Source organism: Triturus cristatus, chromosome 8 (assembly GCF_964204655.1).
Source record: "Triturus cristatus chromosome 8, aTriCri1.1, whole genome shotgun sequence".
NCBI classification, from domain to species: Eukaryota; Metazoa; Chordata; class Amphibia; order Caudata; family Salamandridae; genus Triturus; species Triturus cristatus.
In genome coordinates, this window is record NC_140591.1 from 600,556,059 (window position 1) to 600,578,276 (window position 22,218).

At 43.2% G+C, this 22,218-nt stretch overlaps 1 protein-coding gene across 1 annotated transcript; it reads right to left on the reverse strand.

The window, feature by feature from the left end:
* Positions 1 to 972: 972 nt before the first annotated feature.
* Positions 973 to 21,832, reverse strand: LOC146802467 (glutamine amidotransferase-like class 1 domain-containing protein 3, mitochondrial). Its single transcript, XM_085622050.1, has 4 exons — positions 21,677 to 21,832; positions 5,959 to 6,130; positions 3,435 to 3,639; positions 973 to 1,206 (listed from the first exon to the last, which is right to left on the reverse strand). The coding sequence occupies exons 1-4, from the start codon at positions 21,788 to 21,790 to the stop codon at positions 1,014 to 1,016; spliced, it is 684 nt and encodes a 227-aa protein (XP_085478176.1). The 5' UTR covers positions 21,791 to 21,832; the 3' UTR covers positions 973 to 1,013.
* Between the last annotated feature and the right edge of the window lie 386 nt (positions 21,833 to 22,218).

The window sequence follows — 22,218 nt, forward strand, 5'->3', positions numbered from 1 at the left end:
CATATGCAAGTAGGAGTCCGGGTGGGCAGAGTTATCCAGAAGATTTCTAAAATCAGAGGCAGTTGAGGTATGCTGAGCCAGTGTTTTGTACAACTTTGAAAGGCTATTTGAGGTGCAGGGTGCGTTTGATAGGAGGTTGGGGTGGTACTGGATGCTGCATTCTGGAGGGTTTGGAGTCATCTGCTCAGTTGAGTAAGGGACTAATTGAGTATCGGGGAGAGCAGTGCTGATGGGGGTTGAGTCCTATGAGGAGGATGGAGTGATGGCATGTGTATCTCTATTACCTTGACCTTCTGCCTTATACCGGTGCTATATCCCTCTGAAAGCACAACCAGCCTACGCTTTTCCTACCTGTTCATGTTGGTCGCCTTTAAAGTCCTGACTGCCAAGTAAGCCTTTAATGCCTTCCACTGGTAGCTCTCAAAGTTAAGCCAGACCACTCAATGACAAGGTACCAAGGGGGCATACACAGGTTAATGTGGGGTTTGCTTGTGCCTTAACCTGGCAAGGATTGCGGCTGCTGCTGACCAGGGTTTGCATCAAAGTCCAACAACCCAGTCTTTCAAATCTAATGCTGCTAGAGATCTGGTTCACACCCCTCTATCTCTGGGTGTAAAAAAACTGCACAACTTGCATGTGGTGCAGCCCTCACTGTTGCTTTCCCACGATACCACACTAACCTCCAAATCGATTACCTATGACTGAGTTGGTTGCTCTGTGCCCTGCACAGTATTATTTCTTGTTCACTAGGTATGGGAGACTGCTCACAGCTTCACCTCCTGAGCAGGGAGACAATTGTGGGATGGTGCAAGGGTAGGGGGGCAAAATTGTTTGAATGGAAATAGCATGCAGAATGCCACTAATGCAGTTCATTTCACTCCGAAGTATTCAGACCAACTTTTCATTTAATTGAAAACTATATCGTTACTCAAGTTCTTCCAACTCCCTACATATGCTCACAAAAAACACTGGGCATTTTGAAGTATTTTATTTGTCTTTTACACAAACACCGTTTAGGCAATCTTCAAGAGTTCATCCACTAGTGTGCCAATACCATCGAAAATTTCATGCAGAGGGGCCTTGCACATAAAGGCACATGTAGTTACTATTCTGTTAGCTTCATCCACATGGCATTCATGAACATCTTTACTAATGTGTTTGGCTCCAATTTCTTCTATAGCTAAAGCAGTCGCAGCATCAGGAAACCTGAAAAACAAAATTAACAGTAAGAAATGCCCCAGATGGTCATTGCACTTCCAAGCAATTGTAAATTAAGTAAAAAGCTTTCTAAAGGAAGCAATTTTAGGTTCAAATGTTCATTTTATTAGGTAGATGGAAGGGTGGGGGCAGTATTTAAAGAGATTAGACTTTGCGAGTTTGGAATGTGGGCAGATCAGGAAATAATCTATTTCCAGCTCATAAAGTCAATCGCTTCAATTGATCACATATCCACATTTGTAAAGCATGAATTCACCCGTAACGGTCTCCAGGCGCTGGGGGCCGTCAGGAAGATTAAGCAAGCTATTGCCCAGAGTCACATGGTGCTGGGCTAATCTGCCGCCGGCGATCGAACCGTGATCCCCAGATTCCAGAGTCAGTCGCCCTGGCTGTGGCGCCACACCTCTTCCCCAAATTGTTCTGGGTACATAACTAAGATGCTCTCATTTGTACTGTTGAGCCACCAGATCGACAAGTCTGGATAGGGGGTGGAAGTAGATAAATGAAACAAAACCAAAAAAAAAAAAAAAAGAGAAACATCTGATAACTTCAAAGGGCAACAATTGGCAACACTTGCAGGGGCCATGGGCGGTGCAAGCCGCAGTAGCCCAACGAGTGCCCTGGCACTGACAAATTAAACACTGCTATGGAGGAAAGGGTAGGAAAACTCCCATATTAGGGAGTGGTAGAGAAACCATAAGCTGCAGGATATGCAGTCTTTCAAGATATTTACCTTTAAACCATCTGTCTGTAGAAGGTAAGCAGAAGCCCTATAAACACCGCTACAAGTAGCCCAATTGAAAAGCAAACCGGACTCTATACTAGCCGTTTCATCCATTGTGGAGACAATTCCCATTTGTATTAAACTGGCACAAACAATAAAATACAAGTATTTGTATGCGTACCAATTTGGGGGCTTAAGGTGGGGTCCCTCGTCTATCCCTTGAAAACCAAGCCTCTAGAAGCTCCACAATCCTAGTTAGGGAAAGGGTTATCAGAGAGCCTCCTATTCTCCCGAATTAGATGCTACCTGGTCAGGGAAAACCGAGAAGGGGTTTCAAGCCACTTTGGGGAGAATGTGTGCTACGGAACATACCAAAATAAATTGTCCGGCAAGCCCAATATGGCAGATGTTCCCAAAACTCAAACATGCTTCAAATTTTAGCCCACAGCCAGTTGTACCAAGAGGAAATGAAGTGACCACCATAGGACACCACAAAGTAATTTCCAAGAACCTAAACATTACAACAATCTAGAAATAAAAAAAAATGCTGTTAATTAGCATCAAAATCATTCAACATGCAAGAGACTTCTAAAATGTATAAACTGGGGCGGTTGGGCCTGATAAACACCTTGGTGAAAGAGTACAAGAAATCTTTGAAAAGAAGGCTAAAAACCAAATACAAATCGGGTACACAAATAACTAAATACCACAATAACTTGCCATCGCCAATACATACAAGAGAAACAAAATCATAGTAGAAGATATACTGCAAGGTGACAATTTATTGCAAGGCTCTACTAATTCCAGGGTGTTGGTGTAGTTGCAATAAGACAGACTCATTCTATGAAATATTAACTGCTTGTACTCCGATGGGTTGGGAAAAGTGCATGCATTCTATGACAAATGAAAATTTCTCAACTAGAAAGTTTGATACTGTTAAACTCAAAATGGAGAGCAGAATGTCAAAGTGGCCTTTAACACCAATTACTCAATCCAAATACATGCATTCTCGTGCAGCACAACCGAGTTCCGGAAGTGGGCATCTTACTGGCCAATCCTGCGGGATTAAAGCAGAAGAGCAGCACAGTAGCAAGAGACTGAACAGTTGCACAAGTTAAGGGGCAAAATAAAAAGCTATTTTAGGCAGACAGAATAAAGCAATCAGTCCAATTTGAGAGGTCTCGAGTATGCCTAGCATATTCAAAACGAACAAAGCAACACTCCTTGTAGCAATAGGAAAAACGTAAAATTACTATTACATGAACCATCTAAATAGCATAAGGTTAAGCTACTCATTTGTGCAAAATACTAACTTTTTTAATGCACAAGTGAAAACGCCATTATACCATGAAGCTAGGAACAAAAGAAAGATCCTACTTGGTAAATCATAAGATCTTGAACATGTAGTTCCAACCCTGCTTTCCTAAACGAGCTACTTTAATATTAGAATTTACTTGCAGTACAAAGTATTTTTTTTACAAGATGATCTTACCGTCCATCAACATTCTCATTCTTGCCAATCGTCACTTCACAGCCTGAGAAGATCTTAGCCGCCAATACTGGAGAAATGCAGCACAGTCCAATGGGCTTCTTCGCTTTGTGGAAAGCTTCAAGAGTGGACTTCACTTGGTCATTTACTGTGCATGCATTGCCCTCCACTGCCCAGGACGACAGGTTCTTTGCCACACCGAAGCCACCTGAAATTAAGAGGGGTGAAGCCAATCTTAAAACATGTGGTTAAAAAGCAGAGCAAGGTGGGCAACACTATAGTTGCAAGACAAATTCATGCAAGAGACTCCCAAATTTAGTTTTCCTGTACCTGCATTTAGAATTAGATAGCTCAGTACGCATCGCACCTTGATTAGAACTGCTGCTACATACAAACCACGAGTGTCCCCTCAAGCCAGCCATCCTTTCCATAAGCCTCTCAAGCAGTAGTTTTATTGCATTTTGCACCCCAAGCAAAACACGTTAAAACAGCAGACACTAGGTCTCAAAGTAAATCAATTGCATTCCCCAGGCTAGAAAGTCGCTTTTAGATCATTTCTGTAGGTTTTTAAGTAAAGCACAGGATGCCTGTGCTGTGCATACATTGTTTTCCATGAATGCATTACTGCAGCACATCTGCCATCTAGCCAACACTTTCATGGTTAGAAACATGGAGTATATGCAAGTGCGGGGGTCACAAGAAAACGATGCACCTCAAAGCACTAGACATCTATAAAACTGCACAGTATGCAGCACAAGCTTTTATTAAGAACCTATCAAACAAAAAGATTTGCATGAATAGAAAAGAGGAAATGCTTCTGTGTGTCAAAAGATTCATTCTGTTGAAGGCTTAATCACTCCTTTGATTGCTAAGAAGGTAGTAATGAGGAAGTCCTAAAGAATCAGTGCACCACATTCACGTACTCAACCAATGGACAAACAGTAGTCAAAAATCAGACATTATGCCCTACCTCACAATCCAATACACCCAAGCACATTTCATGACAGACCATGCTCATCTGCTGTCTCATTAACATGGGAAAGCATGTTCTCAGCCTACATTTTAGATTTTTTACTTTAGTTAAAGTTAGCACATTCATGGAAGAATGGTGCATGCAAAATTAGACAAAGTAAGATGACTGTTTAGGTTATATTAAGACTTCAGCCCATGTAGCTGAGCAGTCTATTTCTTACATTGTCCTCACAAATAACAGTTCCAGCTGTGACCTTTTGCACACACGACCATGTTGGATTAGTTTCTCTGAAACTAAACTTTTTACATCTAGCTTCGCACAAAATTATCACAACACCCTTACAATCATGTGCAAAGTCGTTTCACACTACGTACAAAGGACATCACCATAGTCATCCACAGGAAAACGGGGCTCTCTACAGATCAAGAACATCACTAATTTATGTGTACATCACAAGGCTGCTTTCTATTATAAAAGATTAGCATCCAGATAGATTAGGAGGCACTTCTGCCGACAGAGGGTCCTTGCATGCTGAGAAATCACCTTGTAGCGGTCAGCCATCTAGTGAGGGGTGTCCAGTCTGACCAACGAGGAGGTCCTTCATTCTATTCTATCAGGTAACTGGGTTGGATCGTCCCGTGGGTGGATTCTTGGATCTTGACCTACACACTCTAGGTACACTTAGAGTAGGTTTGCATAGTGTCAGTACACTAGATTAATGTCTTGTTTATATGCCTGCATTTATACATGGTTTAGCACCACAGTAGAACTATATCTACTGTTTACACTTTTGGTGCTTGTAATCATGTTTATCTGCCTCTGTCTACTAATCATGCAGCACAAGTATATTATGCAATAACATTGGTTCTATAAATATTATTGAAAACGTCCCACTGTGCATTCTCTGTATATTTCTGAGAATGAGTGACTAAGCAAAAGGTTCTGTACTGTTTCCACAATCCTAGGGGTCAGGGTGGTCATGTTCAATGGTTGCCAGAAACTATTTGCTCAATGGTAGTTTAGGGGTACTTATGGTGGCACTGGGAGCTAGCTGGTCTATAGGCCAACATATCCTGTAGGGGTGTCTGGAATCAGTCTTGACACCAAGCCCTTAGTTTGTCGTCAAACAATGCGCAGATCTTATGGATTGGTAGGAATTACATGACAGTTACAGCAGAAAGGGAAATTGATTTGGATCAATAGGTTTTACTACATACAGCTAAGAAGACTTTCCAATATAAAAAAGGTACAGTACTGGTGTGAAGATCAAAGGCAATTTAGTGCAAATAAGTTAACTAGTTGAAACATTCTTACTCAAAGCATAACCTTGAATATTAACGTTCTCAGCTAGGAAATGAAAAATCCTAGCAAGTCTTTCTACTTTTAAAAAGGGTAGAATGCGAAGCATACCTGAATTTTCCATAAATGGACCAAGATTAAACCCAAGCATTATCCAACAGTGCATGTAATACAGCTAATTTTATTAAGCCAAGATACAATAGCTGATCAGGTTCCAAAAAATACAAAGTTAAATGTTTAAATGCACAGACTTACCAGGGAAAACGACAGCATCAAAGTCATCAATTTTAATGTCCGCTAAATCTTTAATATCACCACGTGCTAGCCTGGCACTTTCAACAAGGACGTTTCTCTTCTCTTCTGTAGGACTTCCTTTCAAATGATCGACTACATGCATCTGGTCAATGTTTGGGGCAAATATTTTTACCTAAAATTTTAAAAAAAAAAAAATTAAAAAAAAAAAAAAAACACTAAAGCCACATTAGCTTGTTCGCTTTTAAACACCAACTTCTCTCCAATTTACAAAAAAAATGTCCAAAGCAGGCTATTTGAATCTCAGATTAAGTGTAGGAAGATGGCTCTGTATATACTTTACCAAAATAAGGTAGTGTGCACAGAGTCCAGTGGTTCCTCAGAGGTATAGCAGAGACTAAATTAGATACTCACCAACAGCTCTTTGTGGTAGTGGTAAAGCAGTTAGGCTTATCAGAAGGGTGTGTTAAGTATTAACTCAATCAAGACTGATGGCACACAGGCAGAATCCAGACCAGTTATGCAAGTATAACTAAAGGCATACTTAGGTTTTACTTCTAGAACCTAGCAAGAGCTGGTAAAGGAAAGTGAAATGTGTTTTCAAATGCGAAACTTTACAAAGGAAACAGATGGGAATGGATTTGCAATTGTTACAGGATTGCATTTGCTTTTAAAACAGTTTAGCATGCATAGAAATGTCTTTTGCATTACATAGATTACTCAAGGTGTTATGCCGCGATATACTATAGATGCTACAATACAAAGTTAAGTAACTTAGGTTTAAAGCAGTTACTTCTCTTTCATACAAAAACAGTACAGACATGTGTAGGTAAAAAACCTCATAAAATTGGTTCCTATGGGGAAAAATTATCGGTTAGCAGACAAGTAAACTACCTGCAAGAATATTTTGGGGGGGGGGGGGGGGTTAGAAGCAAGATCCCCCCAAGGTTCAGTTAGGCACTCAAATTGCACCACCAATGTCACTTGGGCAGCCAGATGCAGAGTGCAGGGGCCCAATGTTAGACAATGGGGGCCATCGTCAGGCGCTGCTAACCAGTCAGCCACTCGTGTGTGGGAGAAAAGCTCCTAGGATTAAGATCAGCACTGCAGGGGCCAATGATCAGCACCACAAGTGGCATGGAGGCAGCTGGATACAGAGTGACAAGACGACGTTGGGAGCCTTGTGGCTTGCAATGGAGATCTCTGGTTTGTAAAAGATGCTGGAGGGTCGGTCAGGGAGGCTTCCTGAAGGAGACTACCTGCAGGAGAGGCAAGTTGGGTTCTTGGGGGATTCTTGGACACCATCGATTGGCCCATCTAAGGCCGTAGGGTGTCGTGTGCAGGGGTGTCTTGGCATTGGATCTTAACAGCCACAGGGGGGGAAACCATGGGTCAGCTTGAGGCAGTCAAGTATGACCAGATCCCAGGTCAGGATTGCTGGAGAGACCTCCTGGTATTGGGACAATGACTTAGTCTGTGGGTGTCAGGTACAGAGTGGTGCAGACCTGCCTTGATCCAGGTCCTGTGCTTGAAGTCTGGTGCTCACTGGAGACAATTTGTGACTAATGCAGGGCAGGTCCTCTGGGCTATGGGGGCTGCTGGACACAGCGGAGTTTCTGCTGTAGGGAGGTCTGAGTCGGGACAGGCAGGTAGGGCTGGGGCCAAATCAGTTGTGTCCTGCTTCATGGGTCAGCACAGCTATTTGGTCCTTTCTTGCTCAAATCTGAGGCGGCAAGGTTCAGGGTCGCCCCTCAACACTAACTTTAGGGGTGTTAAAGGGGTGTGCAAGCTGGGACCAATGGGCCCCTCCCAGGAGTGGAGTACACCCACTATTCTGCCACCCTCCAGTGGGAAGGGGAATAAGCCTCTTCCTAATTGTCTGGGCCCCCTCTTCAAGATGGAGGGGACAGATTGCGCTTCACCTTGGCTGCGCTTCACCTTGCCTCCCCCACCTGAGGTTAGCAAAGGTAGGCACACCTCTCCCAACTTGGTTTTTCTGCCCATTCTCCCACCCAAAGTGGGGGCCAAAACCGATGGGAGCCAGTTGTTTGGGCAGCAAAAGGCAGGCCTTTGAAGTTTCCCCTTCAAGGACCCAGACCATCACGGTGGAGGATGCATAACACCGCTGTCCAGGATAGGCTTAGTTTCTAGACCCAGAGAGCAGAGGCCCTCTACCAAGGGCTCCAGTCTGGTGGTGCCAAGTGGCAGGCCGCCATTCAGGAACCACACCAGGGCTGCTTGTTTTTTAGGGGGCATCTCTAAGATGCCTTCTGCATGCATGTTACATTAAATTCCATACTGACAACCGTGTAGTTTTAATGTGCAGAGTAGTTAGCTACCAAACTTCCCAGGTTTCAGTAAAGCCATTATGGAGCTGCAGAGTTCAGAATGACCCAACTCCCAGACCATACTCTCATTATGGCTTTGCTACACTTACAATGTCTAAGAATGGACATGGACACTGTAGGGGTACAGTGTTCCTGGAACTGTAACCTCACTGGGGGCTAAGGCACCCTGCTAGAGGGATTACATACCTAGGCTCCCGGCAGTGGGTTGAAGGCACAGCACACAGGGATGTGTGCGCCATGTCAACTCTTCACTTCTCAGCACCAAAACATGCAGCCTGCAATGGAATTGTGGGTGTAAAGGTGCAAGGCCTCCGATGGGGGGCACAAAAGGTGCTGCAGCACATAAGAGGCATTCTCTGATCACAGTGCCCTTAGTATCCCTTACAAGGGGCTACGCCTGTAGCCAGAGGTAACAATTGTAGGTACAAAGGTATGGGTTTGGGGGGGGGGGGGGGGAACTGATTGGCAGAGACCTAGGGCACATCAAATCAAGTTGCATCAAAGGTCAGGCAAAAAGTGTGGATAACCATGCAAAAAGGGGCACTTTCCCACGGTAAACAGCCATTAGTACGCAGATGTTAGTCTGCGTACCATTACTTCGCAAGCGTTACAACACAAGTTGTAACCTTGCATGCGTTGTAACACTTGCAAAGCAAAGGCTATCAACATCATTGTGTGGAAACTGACGCGCTTCCGTTTCCACACAAGGACGTGCACCACCGATGCTGGAAGCCTGGAGAAAAAGAACCACGTCTGAAGGAGAAGAGAGGAACCGAGGAGGGAGAGGTAAGAGGGGCTGTGTAGTATTTAAGGGTTAAGGGTAGGGGGAGGGTCGTTCAGGGGTAGTCTTTGGTTTTAGTGTAGTTGTGTTTTTGTAGTGTAGAGTAGTGTATTTTGGTTTAGGGTAGTGTCAGGGGGGGGTTGTGCAAGGTAGTGTTTGGGAGTAGGGACAGGACTTAGTGTTGTGGTGTTTGTGTAGGGTAGTGTTTTGGGGTTTAGGGTAGTGTTGGGGGTGTTGTGAAGTGTAGTGTTAGAGTCTAGGGTCCAGACAGGAGGAAGGGGGAAGGTCGTGTAGGGGTTAGTGTATTAGGGTTAAGGATAGTGTAGGCATGATTTTAGTGCGATGTTTTTAATTAGCATAAACCATAGTACATTTATAACCATTTGCGTAACCATAGTACATTTATAACCATTTGTGTTATAAATGCATGCACAGTTAAAACTTGCGAAGCAATGGTTTATGCCAAGTAAAAACATTGCAGTAAAAGCATGCAAAGTAATGGTATGCGAAGTATCAAAATACATTCCTTTCCTACAGTAGGTAGGTATGAATCAGCACAGAAGGAGCAGTACAAAACTGTGCTGGGTGGATTGGGCAGAGGCTTGATGTCATCTAAAATTAGAAGTCTAAATATATTTGTTACAAGTTGACGTGGTGCAAGCGCTGGTCAAGCACCAATCAATACTTGCCAGGGTAAGGCACAAGCAAACCCCAAATTAACTGGTGCTCAACCCCCTGGTAGCTCGGCAGAGAGCAGTCAGGCTTAACTTGAAGGCAGTGTGTAAAGTATTTGTGCAACACTTCACACAGTGAAAACACCACACAAAAAGATCCTACACCAAGTTAGAAAACTAGAGCAAATGTATTAAGACAAGACCAAAAAGGACCAAAAATCCAACCAGTAGAGCCCATGTAAAGAATGTTTAAGGTAAAAAAAAAAAAAATACTGCCTAAAAGCACAAAGTGCCAACCACCACTAACTGGCAACTCTGGACCAGATCACAGGGGAGTTCAGGCCAACCACAATGGTGCATGGGGTCAGTGATACAGTCCAAGATTAGTACTGCTGAAGTTTTACCTTCAAGGTTGTTCCAAGTACCCCATTCGATTTGGAGAGGGTCACGGGAAGAAAGAAGAGGCAGTTGATGCTGTGTGAGGCAGTGGCTTGTGCTGTATTTGTGCGAGCAGTGCCATCTCCTTGCAAATGGGCCTGTTCATAGTCACAAGACACCAAAACCTTGATTAAAGAGCCAGTGAGCCACACGAACGGTCAGGGACCAGAGGCACCACTTGGGCAGGCAGGGAGGGACAGGAATTGCTGCAGCTGGGTCCAGGAGCTGGTTTGGAACCTTTTATTCCCCCAGAGTCTCAGATCAGGAGGCCAGCAGACTAGCCCTTGGAGTCACTCTGGGGTCCTGGGCTCAAGATTAATTTGCTGGTCCAGTTCCTAACCCAGGCAAGAGGGCAGCAAAGTGGCAGTCCATGTAGCAACACAGCTGCAATTCCTGGCAGAGTATCCACAGGTCCAGAATTGTACAGTAAAGTTGATGCCCAAATCCTTTTTTCATACCCTGGTGCTGAAAAATGGGAGAAGCTTCTAGACAGTGGCTTTTAAGTGCATGGAATTTCCTGCCTCCACTGTCCTGGCTCCAAGCTGGCTGAAGTGACAATGCAGGGTGGTTAGGCCCTTTGTGCGAAGGCAGAGCACAGGCTATTCAGGTGTAAGTGGGACTGTACTCTGCTCTGCCCACTATCCTGCCAGCAGATGGGGCACTTAGACATACCTAATCCTATATTGTGCAACTGTTTGAGGAATTGACAAAGGCTGTCAGCTACACCCAGTCATGTGACCCAAGGAGGGTTACAAGCACAAAAGTGCCAAGGACAGGAAAATGCCAACTTTCCAAATGTACCATTAGAAAAAAAATGGGTAACCCAATAAACCCTTAGAGGCGTGGGTGATAGGAACGACTAGAAGGTAATTGTGCCCACAAGGGATTTATCATAAGTAAAGTTATTCTATACTTCAAAACAAATTAGGAGAGCCCTTATTATTGCCCCCTTCTAAATAATTACAAAATCAATTCTAAATAATTTCTCAGAAGTTCATTTAGAATTGCTATAATTCATTTTGTAATTTATTTATAAGCGGCAATAAGGGCTCTCCTAATTGGTTTTGAACTATCAAATAATTATGCCTATGAAAAAAACCTTGTGGGCACCATTACCTTATACTAACTTTCTAAATGTGGAGTTTTTAAAATTAAAAAAAAATCCAACTTTTACATTAGAGAGGGTTCATTACAATTTCATAGACACCAAACATGAAATAGCCACTAGCTCCAAATTGGAAATTACAGTTTATTAAATGTACCAAGGAATCCCAAATGTCATCCTATGGGAGGGGTAGGCCCCAGAGTAGTGAGAAATGAAGTTAGGAGTTTGACTACCAAGACATGTAAAACTTGAAATATAAGATGAACCTTTTATTTACCAAACACAGGAGGGTCAGGGGAGATTGTAGGACCTAGGCATGCATCAGTTCCCCAAAGCTACTAAATACATCACACAAAGAAAGTCTGTCAAAACTGGAAATCAAAGTGCTACAACTCGAGCAAAAACCCTGTAACTCAAGAAAATGATTTCGTACTAAAGACCTCGTACACCATTGAACATTTAATTCAATTGGTGGGGGGTTCAATATCCTGCTCAGTCCTAAAGGCGGCAACTAAAGGAACTCTGAGGCGTTTTATTTGTCTGTCACGCTTGTCTGTCATGGGTAAAAATTATTCTATTCACCCACGACCCAACACCAGACATAACAAAACATCTACCAACCCTCTTCCAAGTCTAACAGCAATTGACAGAATGCTGCAAAAGACTATAGGGGTAGTCGCTTCGGCTATAGAGTCTACCGAAAGGCGTCTCTCACTCCCAATTGGATCAGTCTCACCTATTTTACCTGAGAATGCATCTACAACTTTGGGCAATTCCTATGACTATGTTGATTTCCTACGCTGGTTTACCTGAACTTCCAGGAACTAACACCAACCCGGAGTTAATTAACCCTAATCATTCTCTGACTTTGGATCATACTCCCCCGGCAAGCAGACTGTCCATTACCCCTGTACTGCTGCAGCAGGTTCCGAATGAGGAGGAGCTTTTGGCTAATGACATTATTGATGTTGATGGTAATAGTGCTGTTGGGACACCTATTATTATTGCACAATCCCCTGCTATTACCTCACCAGTCCAAACAAGAGGACAAAAGGCCAAAAATAAACAAAAACATAATAAAGAACAGAAGGCATCTAAACCCAAGGGTAGAGGTAATGGCCGCCATTCCAAAGCGGTACAAAATCTACTTGTAGTAGAGCCACATGTAGATCAGTCAGAGGTTACTAATGCCCAGCCAAATCAAATCAATAATGAGTCCAGTTCTGATGGCTTTTGGGAAAGATTGGACGTACTTGTATCAACCTTTCTAGGGCCCATTAACAAGAGTATCCGGGCTCTTGAAGCTAGGGTTAATTCTATTGATCAACATGTACAGACAATAATATACTCAATCAAGTCGATTTCAACCCAATCAGTTGCCCCTATACCCGACCCTGATCAGATTAGGAGGACGCCCACACTTATTCCCGCCCCTGTCCCGTATGTATCTGAGGGCACAAAGTCAAGACCAAGGGTGTTAGATAAACAACTAAGTGCCCCAAGTACTTTACCTGTAAGCTCAGGTAGTAGTAATAGTTGCCCCCCTGACATAGGGACTAGCGAAGATAAAGACAAAGCTTCGACGGAAAAGGTTGTAACATCAAGGGAAGACACTGGGAAACACGGGTCCCAAAAACCAGACCAACTGAAGAGTACCTTTCACCTTGTAGATTATAAAAGTGATAATGTACCATCAGTAATGAATCTACCTCCAGAATGTGGTGCGTATGTTGCGGTCCTCTGTAATGTCCCCAGGCTACGGGAAGGTCAATTTGAGACTAATGAGACCCTGAAAAACAAAGCTCTTTATTGGTTAACTAATAATTGTGGTCTGCCAACCTTATATGCAGAACAGATCTTACTCAGCGAGTAGGATGGATAGGCCCCACAACTAAGAACTTTAATGGGGACTGCATCATTATTAGTTTTAGATCACCATTCTGGGCACATAAAGTTCTACGCAGAGCCCCCCCCCCCCCCTTCTCATTGGGAATTTAATACTACTTTGTTGCCACTCGCCTATTTTTATAGACATCCATTAGCTAATAATCATGTCAGGAAACCCATTACGCGAGTAACAATTGGTCGCCAATGGCTTCAGCAACCCACCAGCTGTTACCACCACTACCATTACATAATAGGTTTCAATGTCTGACCTCAATGGAGGACACCGATTGACACACAAAATCCGTGGAGATTATCGATGGGGGGGGGGGGGGGGGGAGAATGGGACACCAAACCTGACTCCTATACAAAGGGAGAATAGTGAAGGATTGTGTATGGACCCGCTTTTGACAATTAAGTTATCGGGGGTAAATGGTGACAATGAGCCTGTTATTCCTATAGTTGATACTTCTGATAAGTCTATCTTGTGTAAGGATGTACCTATAAAATTGACTAATGATGAAGGTATTTTAACTCAAAAGGGGTATACATTGACTACCTGGAATATTGCAGATCTCAGAAATAAATTAGGGACGCCCTTCTGGCAAGACTTTATCACTTGTGGCACTGATATTATGTGCTTGCAAGAAACATGGAGTACAGAATCTATCTCAGTAGAGGGTTATACCTCATACTGAGAAAATGCGACCCCCTCGTTAATGGGTAGAGCGAAGGGTGGCCTTATGTTGCTAATTTCTACCAAACTGATTGGTTGCAAAGTTTTAACTTATTTACCTATTGACAATTGTAGTCAAGTTTTACGATTATCTTTCCCGCAAGGTAAAGACATGGTGCTAGTAAATTTTTACAATAATAATTTCCAGAAAGATAGAGGAGCTTGTTTAGCGCCACTGGAAAAAAGAGTTGGACAGGCTTCTAAACACATCTAGTAAATTGGCTGCAGTTTTGTGGGCTGGTGATTTCAATATTCAAGCATGACCCACCACATATACTAATTCTTGCGGTTATTTGAAAACCTATTCAACCACTGATGGGATTAAAGATGACATGTTGCATTTTCCCCATTGTGAATATGGTCTAACCCTCAACACTTTAATGGCCAAATTTGACCTTGAGCTGTTGGATTGTACTTTAAATGAGGGTCATCTTAAATGTCCCACATTCACTGGTAGGGAAGCTAGTAGCAACATAGATCATATCTTATTCTCTAAGAACTGCCCTTATATGAACCTTTGGATATCCGAACAGGTAGTTAGTGATCACAATAGTATTTCCATAGTTGTTAGCTTGGGGAAATAGAATTACTAGCACTACCCATACAATTAATGATATCCTCCCCATTAGACCAAATGGTAGGAGATTAAAGTGGATTGGTCTGGACCCACAAAAGATTCAACGGGATGTGATTGGTAAATGTAGAGATAGCATTAATTATTGCCTCAGTGAGGAGGTTACCCCTGGAAAACTATGTATGGAATTCACCAATATAAATACTGTGATAAAAAATATTCTAACCAGGAACACCAAAGGTTCTAGTCAGAATGGTAAGAAGTGGTTCGACTCTGAATGCTCCAAGATTCTATCTACTCTAAAACTAGCATTAAGGACCAAACCCCGCAATCAATCCCTTGTCTGTAAACTACGTAAAGATTACAAACAAGCTATTTTAGCACAAAAAAAGGCATTAAGATTAGACGCCTGGGATAAACTAACCATGGCTAGTGAGCTGAACAATATCAAACTTTTTTGGGAAATTGTAAATAGCCCCTTCCTAAAAGAGGATTGCACCCCTGAGTTGATCTCATGTTAATTGCACTGAATGGATTGAGCACTTTTCAAAAAAATTTTAATCCAGAACAGATCGTTTTAACTTTTCCTCTTTTAATAAATAATTTTACCTGGCCTCTACTACCACTATCAATTAGCATTGAGGAGGTGCGTGAAGGTCTGTTAAATAGCAAAGGGGGAAACGCCCCCGGTCCGGATGGTGTTCCGATTGATCTATACAAGGATGAAATGGATCTCTGGGCACCAATCCTTGCAAGAATTTTTAATGCTGCTGCTACAGGAAATTTTCCATTGTCATGGGCCGAATCTTTAATTGTTCCACTTTTTAAAAAGGGTTCGCGCTCTGAAGCATGCAATTATCGCCCTATTTCATTGCTTGATTCTTCAATAAAAGTACTAAGTAGGGTGCTTTTAAAAAGATTGGAAACATGGGCCGAAGAATCCAATGTATTGACCCCAGTCCAATACGGTTTTAGGAAAGGCATTGGGACCATTGAACAATGTGTTAATTTGGAATTACTTATCAATAAATATACAGTGGTAAAAGGGGGAAATTTGTTTTTATGTTTTGCTGACTTGAGCAGTGCGTTCGATTTAGTGAACCATTCGCTCCTCTGGTCAGTATTACTTGAATCTGGGGCCCCAAAGGAGATTGTGTTTTTCCTAGCCAGGATATATGAGAAACTCTTGTAGTGTACGTTATGGACCCACGGGTGAGCGAACCCCTTTTTTTCACTGTGCGAAGGGGCATCAGACAAGGGTGTGTATTGGCCCCCCTTTTATTTTCTCTTTTTATAAATCAAATTGCCGAGGTTTTAAATAATACCCCTGCTGATGCCCCCAAAATAGATAATACTGTTGTGCCCATATTGTTACATGCGGACGATGCCGTCCTAATCTCACGCACTCCTCTGGGTCTACGTTTAATTGATGCTTTTACTGGTTTTATTAATGACAGGAAATTGCCGATTAATAAACTAAAAACTTTTATCATGATATGTGGACGAAAATTTAAATCATCGCGGTCCTTTTTTCTTGAAGGCTCGAAGATACAAGCGGTTGATACCTTTTGTTATTTAGGCATCAATTTTGATGCTAATGGCAAATGGTCCAACGAGCAAGGAAACATTGGTCACAAAATGACTAGAAATTCTAATGGCATTTTCCGTTTTGCCTCAAAAATAGGGGATTACAGAATAAAAGATCTGTTAACCATATATAACGCAAGATGTGTCTCCTCGGCCTTATATGGAGCTGGTTTATGGGGCCATTCTCCAATGGCCCAATTGCAAATAAACGAAAATACATTCCTTAAACGCCTGTTATGTGTCCCAGTTGCAGCCTCATCGGATTTAATTCATCAAGAAACAGGCCTTAATTATTCATCAGATTTGGCTGCATTACGCCCTTCACTACTATGGCGTTCAATATGGAACAAAAAGGAAACTGTTTACACAGTCTGTAATTAAGGACTGTCTTAAGTTGGATTTCCATCTCCGTATTCAATGGCTGAATTATATTATTCTCTGGTATAATATCCTATTTGGAATTAAGATCTCAAAAGATTCAGTTTGTGATATATTACCTTCCAAGAAGGAAATTAAAGACACATTCCTTCTATACAAAACAGAAGAAAGGAATAAATTGATTAAGACTCATAAAACTTCTGTGTTTTATAGGCAGCTTAATCTAAAAAAAGGCCTTCAGTCATATTTGGTGGAAGTGACTAGGAAATCACACCGATTTGTTCTTGTACGTTTAAGGTTGGGTATCATACACCATCTCGTATCATTCCCTGTGATTGGGGCTGGCTCTAGCGAAGAATGCCCATGTGACAATGTTTCCAAACAAAGCTGTTGCCATTTTCTGTTATTTTGTAAATTTTATATATTCCTGAGGAAATTTTATTTGAAACCGATCCTTTTAAAATATAACATTCGTTTAACAGCAGATGCCATGAACCTACTCTGTTCTCTACAGAGTTGGGACATTTGTTTCCATGTAGCACTATATATTATAAAATGCAGAGCTGCTAGGAAATCTATAACTGTTAAATGATAAATGTCAACTGTAGTTTACTTTGATGGTATAGTTATGTATAAGTTATTTTATGATATAACCTAATTTTATGCATAAGTCACTTTACTATAATGAGTTGGACTCATTCTTCAATACATGAGTCACTTTATGTTAGCTACCTATTTTCCTCACCTATATGATGATAGCTATTGACAAAAGATTTTAAATGACTTAATACTACAATGTCCTATTTATTTTTAAACATGTATATATATGGATGTATTAACTATGACTCACCATTCAATGCAAGTTGAGTTAGGGCTCGTATAGGAATCACTACCTGTCCATGATTTTGCTGAATTACATGTTATGCTATTTTATGTATTTTTAATCTGTCCAGCTTATATGGTTGTATTTATACAAACCGAATTAAAGCTTATTTGACTTGACTTTATATATAGTCAAATGGCGTCCCTTTTGAGAGCTGGGTGCAGTAGAGTGTTAAGTGCAAAGTGGCTGCGAAAAACTAAGTTAAATCTGCCTTAAGGTGGACCAATAACTTTATAAGCAGCCCCAAAGCAACTGATTAAAACTCAAAGCGGAGGGAGACCTTCCAACTCCAAATGAAGAAAGAAAAAAAAAAAATTAAAAAACCATTTGTCCATTCATGCCCCCCTAAAGAAAAATTAAGCAGTCACTAAACCTTTTAAGATAAAGTCCAACCCCTGAAATCTTCTATTAAAGCAGGGGTACTCATAGTACGGCCCGCCAGCTGCCCGGCAAGCCTTTCTTGGCGGCCCGGCAAGCCTTTCTTGGTGGCCCGCGGACCTTTCAGACATCATACCGGTGTTTGGATTTTTCCTAACAGTGTCAGCAAACACAGACTCTGATCTGTGGGGGCTGGGGGATTCAAGCGTAGTCAGAGTGGAGCTGCTGGGGCGCTAAGAGGTGAAATACAGCAAAGCCTCGTTATCATGCAAATGGTCTCTTAAAGACCTGTGAAGTACTCGGGTGGGGCTGTGTGTGTGCCCTGGAAGGGAAGCTGCCAGGGGCATAACGTGAGTCTTCCCTCTCTCTCTCTCGTCAGTTAGTGAAAACCGAGACTTCAAAAAACTGGTATTACCCTCGCTTTCCTCCTTTCGTTTATTTGCTCCCTGTGAAATGGATCTAAAAAAGAACAACATTTTTGCTGGAAACGTTGTCATTCTCTGACACAAGTGCAACCTCTGGGTGGAGAGAAATAAAACATTCCAAATGTGAAAAATGAATAACTAATTAAAGCAAGACAGAGTGGTTGCAAGGTGGCCAGATTGATTTATTTACACCTAAACACATTAGTGCCACTTTACAGTGCTTGCCAGTGAAGTGATACTTTTGTTTACTCCTGTCTTTGAACAACATAGTTTTCCCTGTGTGGGAAAGTGCACCTTGCCTGGAGGTACTGAAATTCCTGCTTTTCATGCAAAAGCACTCACTAATTTCAGAATAATGAGTGAAAAGGGGAGAGACACAGAGAGAGAGAGAGAGAGAGAGGGGGGGGGGGGACACAGAGAGAGAGAGAGAGAGAGAGAGAGAGAGGGGGGGACACAGAGAGAGAGAGAGAGAGAGAGGGGGGGGACACAGAGAGAGAGGGGGGGACACAGAGAGAGAGAGAGGGGGGGACACAGAGAGAGAGAGAGGGGGGGGACACAGAGAGAGAGAGAGGGGGGGACACAGAGAGAGAGAGAGGGGGGGACACAGAGAGAGAGAGAGAGAGGGGGACACAGAGAGAGAGAGAGAGAGGGGGGGACACAGAGAGAGAGAGAGAGAGGGGGGGACACAGAGAGAGAGAGAGAGGGGGGGACACAGAGAGAGAGAGAGAGAGGGGGGACACAGAGAGAGAGAGAGAGGGGGGGACACAGAGAGAGAGAGAGAGGGGGGGACACAGAGAGAGAGAGAGAGGGGGGGACACAGAGAGAGAGAGAGAGGGGGGGGACACAGAGAGAGAGAGAGAGGGGGGGGACACAGAGAGAGAGGGGGGGACACAGAGAGAGAGGGGGGGACACAGAGAGAGAGGGGGGACACAGAGAGAGAGGGGGGGACACAGAGAGAGAGGGGGGGACACAGAGAGAGAGGGGGGGACACAGAGAGAGAGGGGGGGACACAGAGAGAGAGGGGGGGACACAGAGAGAGAGGGGGGGACACAGAGAGAGAGGGGGGGACACAGAGAGAGAGGGGGGACACAGAGAGAGAGGGGGGGACACAGAGAGGGAGACAGAGAGGGAGACAGAGAGGGAGGGAGAGAGGGAGATAGAGAGATATGTGAATGCCGGGTCCGGTGGCTCAGTGGACGAAGGCGTCCGTTGCAGGGACCTGTGTTACTCCTCATGGTCAGTTTTTTTTTGTTGCTCTAGCCCCGCCCCCTCCCCCAATGACCCCGCCCCCAAGGTGCGGCCCTCTGCCACAAACCACACTGTAAATTTGGCCCCCCAAGAGAAAGTTTGTGGGTACCCCTGTATTGAAGCATACAAGATCAATCTTATTAGAGAGATTCTCAATTCAGAATTGCTTAAGCTGCCAGCCGATCACTTCATGTGGATTGAAATGTTTACATTAGAACAGCATGCACAGTTCTACATGGTTCGTTTTGTTGCAGAAGGTTCACTAAGAAAGACAGCACGCAATTGGGCAAAGGTGGGTGCATGTCCTGCCTTTGCTCTGCCCACAGCCTAATGCTTCCAGCTACCTGCACGGTCACCATCTGTTTTTGAATTATTGTGCCCACGCGCGTGCATGATAATTAAAAAAAGATGGCTCGCTGTGGCGCACGCACCACTCACATGCTTGTTTTGTGAAGTGCGAGTTTTCCTGGCGACCTGAGCAGCTGCGGCGGCAGACACGCCGCACTAGACTAGCACAGACAACACGGAGCACTTTCCACAGAGCAGTGGTGAGTACAGATTTATGGCGCATGTGGCAACATTTTCCAATTCACTATGGGTGCGATGCCCGTTTGTATTCTAAACTGAAAGTGCAAAAGAGTTTTAAAGAACGCACTAGTGGAGGGGTGAGTTTGGGGGCACGTATTTTAATCTGTGCTTTTGCGTTCCCTACTTGTGCAATAGTCTTGCGTGTTAACAAATCAGTTTTCCCCTAAATAGCATGTGGAGGGAGGCACCATCTGTTTTGAATGGTGGGCTGTGGTGACCCTGTGATCCTGCTTGGCTACCCCCTCCCCACTTCCAGAGACAAGCAGAGAATGGCATCATTTTTAGCAAACCACCCTCAGTGGTTGGCAGTCCGTGCACCAAAAGTTAGTAGAGCACGTGAATTAGTGGTATGATGACATAGCCGAGATTCATGACAGGAAGGAAACGTGTATAAGTGTTGGTGGGTTTTGACACTATTAAGGAGCTGTTTTGCAAGCTTTTAAGAATATTTAGTGTTAAGGTTTGAACTGGGAGGCACTACTGAGGTAGTTCACTAGCACTTAGGTGGCAAAGAATGCTTTGTTTTATTGTTAAATGCAGGTGCACGCCAGTGGACTCTGGCTGTGGTACGCCTCGGGTTTTGCCCAGCACCCGTGACAGTCTTGCAAAAAGTTGTGTGTGAAATTCCATTGTTCAAAACTGTAAGTGTGCACAGCACGTCTAATAAAAAAAAAAAACACGCAATCCAGTCATTACACTACTTACCAGAGGAGTGAACAATTTATGACAGAACACCACCCAACACACAATTCCAAACATACACAAAATGTAGAAGGAAGCTAGTTAAGTAGAACATGTAATTTGTACACAACAATTCAGTCAAAAGGGAGTGCGTGTTTTGGTAAAACTGTCTGTAAAAAAGCTGACAGTCACACCAACTACGTTATTTTATCATTTCCCAAAGGTAACATTTTACAGACTGGCCCAATAAAAGACAGACATTTTGCTCTCTTTGGAGATGCCTTCTTTTATAACAAGATTTGACATAGCCTATAGGTCTCGCCTGTGGGACATTACAAGTGTTTAGCCATGCAACAGTTGATGCTGCACCAAGGATATTGTGCTGCATAATTAAGTACGTATAAGGCCCTAAAGGCGAGACCTATTGGCTATGCCAACGCTTGTTTAGATATGTGCCCAGATTAAACCCCATGAATACACCGTGCCGTCGCAGAATGTAAAAACCACGCACATATTGGAAATAAAATGGCCCAAATGTTCAATATGGGAAAGTGAATATTTGCTATTTTCCCATTAAAATATATTCATTCATGCGCAGAGGAACGTGTACCCTCCGTTTAGATAAAAGAAAAAAAAATAATAAATAGCTCATCACATCACACAGCCAACTACTGGACTAGCAAATCCCCGACCATTCCGTGCTCCTCTCCCTTTTCTGTTCACAACGATGTTAGACCAACGAACTATTTACACCCAGTGACAGTTTGTATCAATAATAGTGGAAACAAAGTGGCAAACATATACCATGTGGAAGGAAACATTAAAAGTAGCGCGTGAGATACACCAAAGGTTTCCGGCGCTCGCACAATGTATCTGAGAAGTGATAGTCAGGTGCACTGGCTACATACAACCAGTACCCCAAACACACGTCAATCAGAGGACTAAATAAGAGAACACATCCTCAGAGTAAACAAAGTAGCCTTCCGCGGACAAGGTCATTTGGGTGTACTAACCTCAGCCTCCCTGCGGCTGAGGTGCACGAGCACAGCCGACGTCTCATGTATTTCGCTGCCGTCGAACACGCCGCAGCCGGCCAGCACCACAGCCACGCGCTTCTTCGCTGCCATACTGCCTGCACGAGAAAATAAAAATAAACGAGAGAGATGTAGTGCAGGGCGTGGTTAAATGCAAGATTGAATGTAGAGCTAGAAGACATACTATATCGCCACCACCCCTTTAGCGTGAAACTCGCCTCGAGCAGCACCATTGAATGAGAATAAAACAGCTGCGTTGTTGGCTAGAATTTGAGATTACGTTACCGCTGACCTGTAGCTCTGTCTGATCTTGCAGCTCACAGTGTGCAACAATTTTGCCACGTAAGACGTGCACGTTAGTTTCTTTTTCAAAGAGTTGCCTATTAGGGGCCAACATTTGTTTTCTACCCTGTCGTGCTTGAATAAGTATATAATTTCATTCTCTTTATTCTTTTTTTTCTCTCCTTTAATATATCACTCCTTTCAATGCAGATCGCTGGGCAAACACAATTTTCAGATTT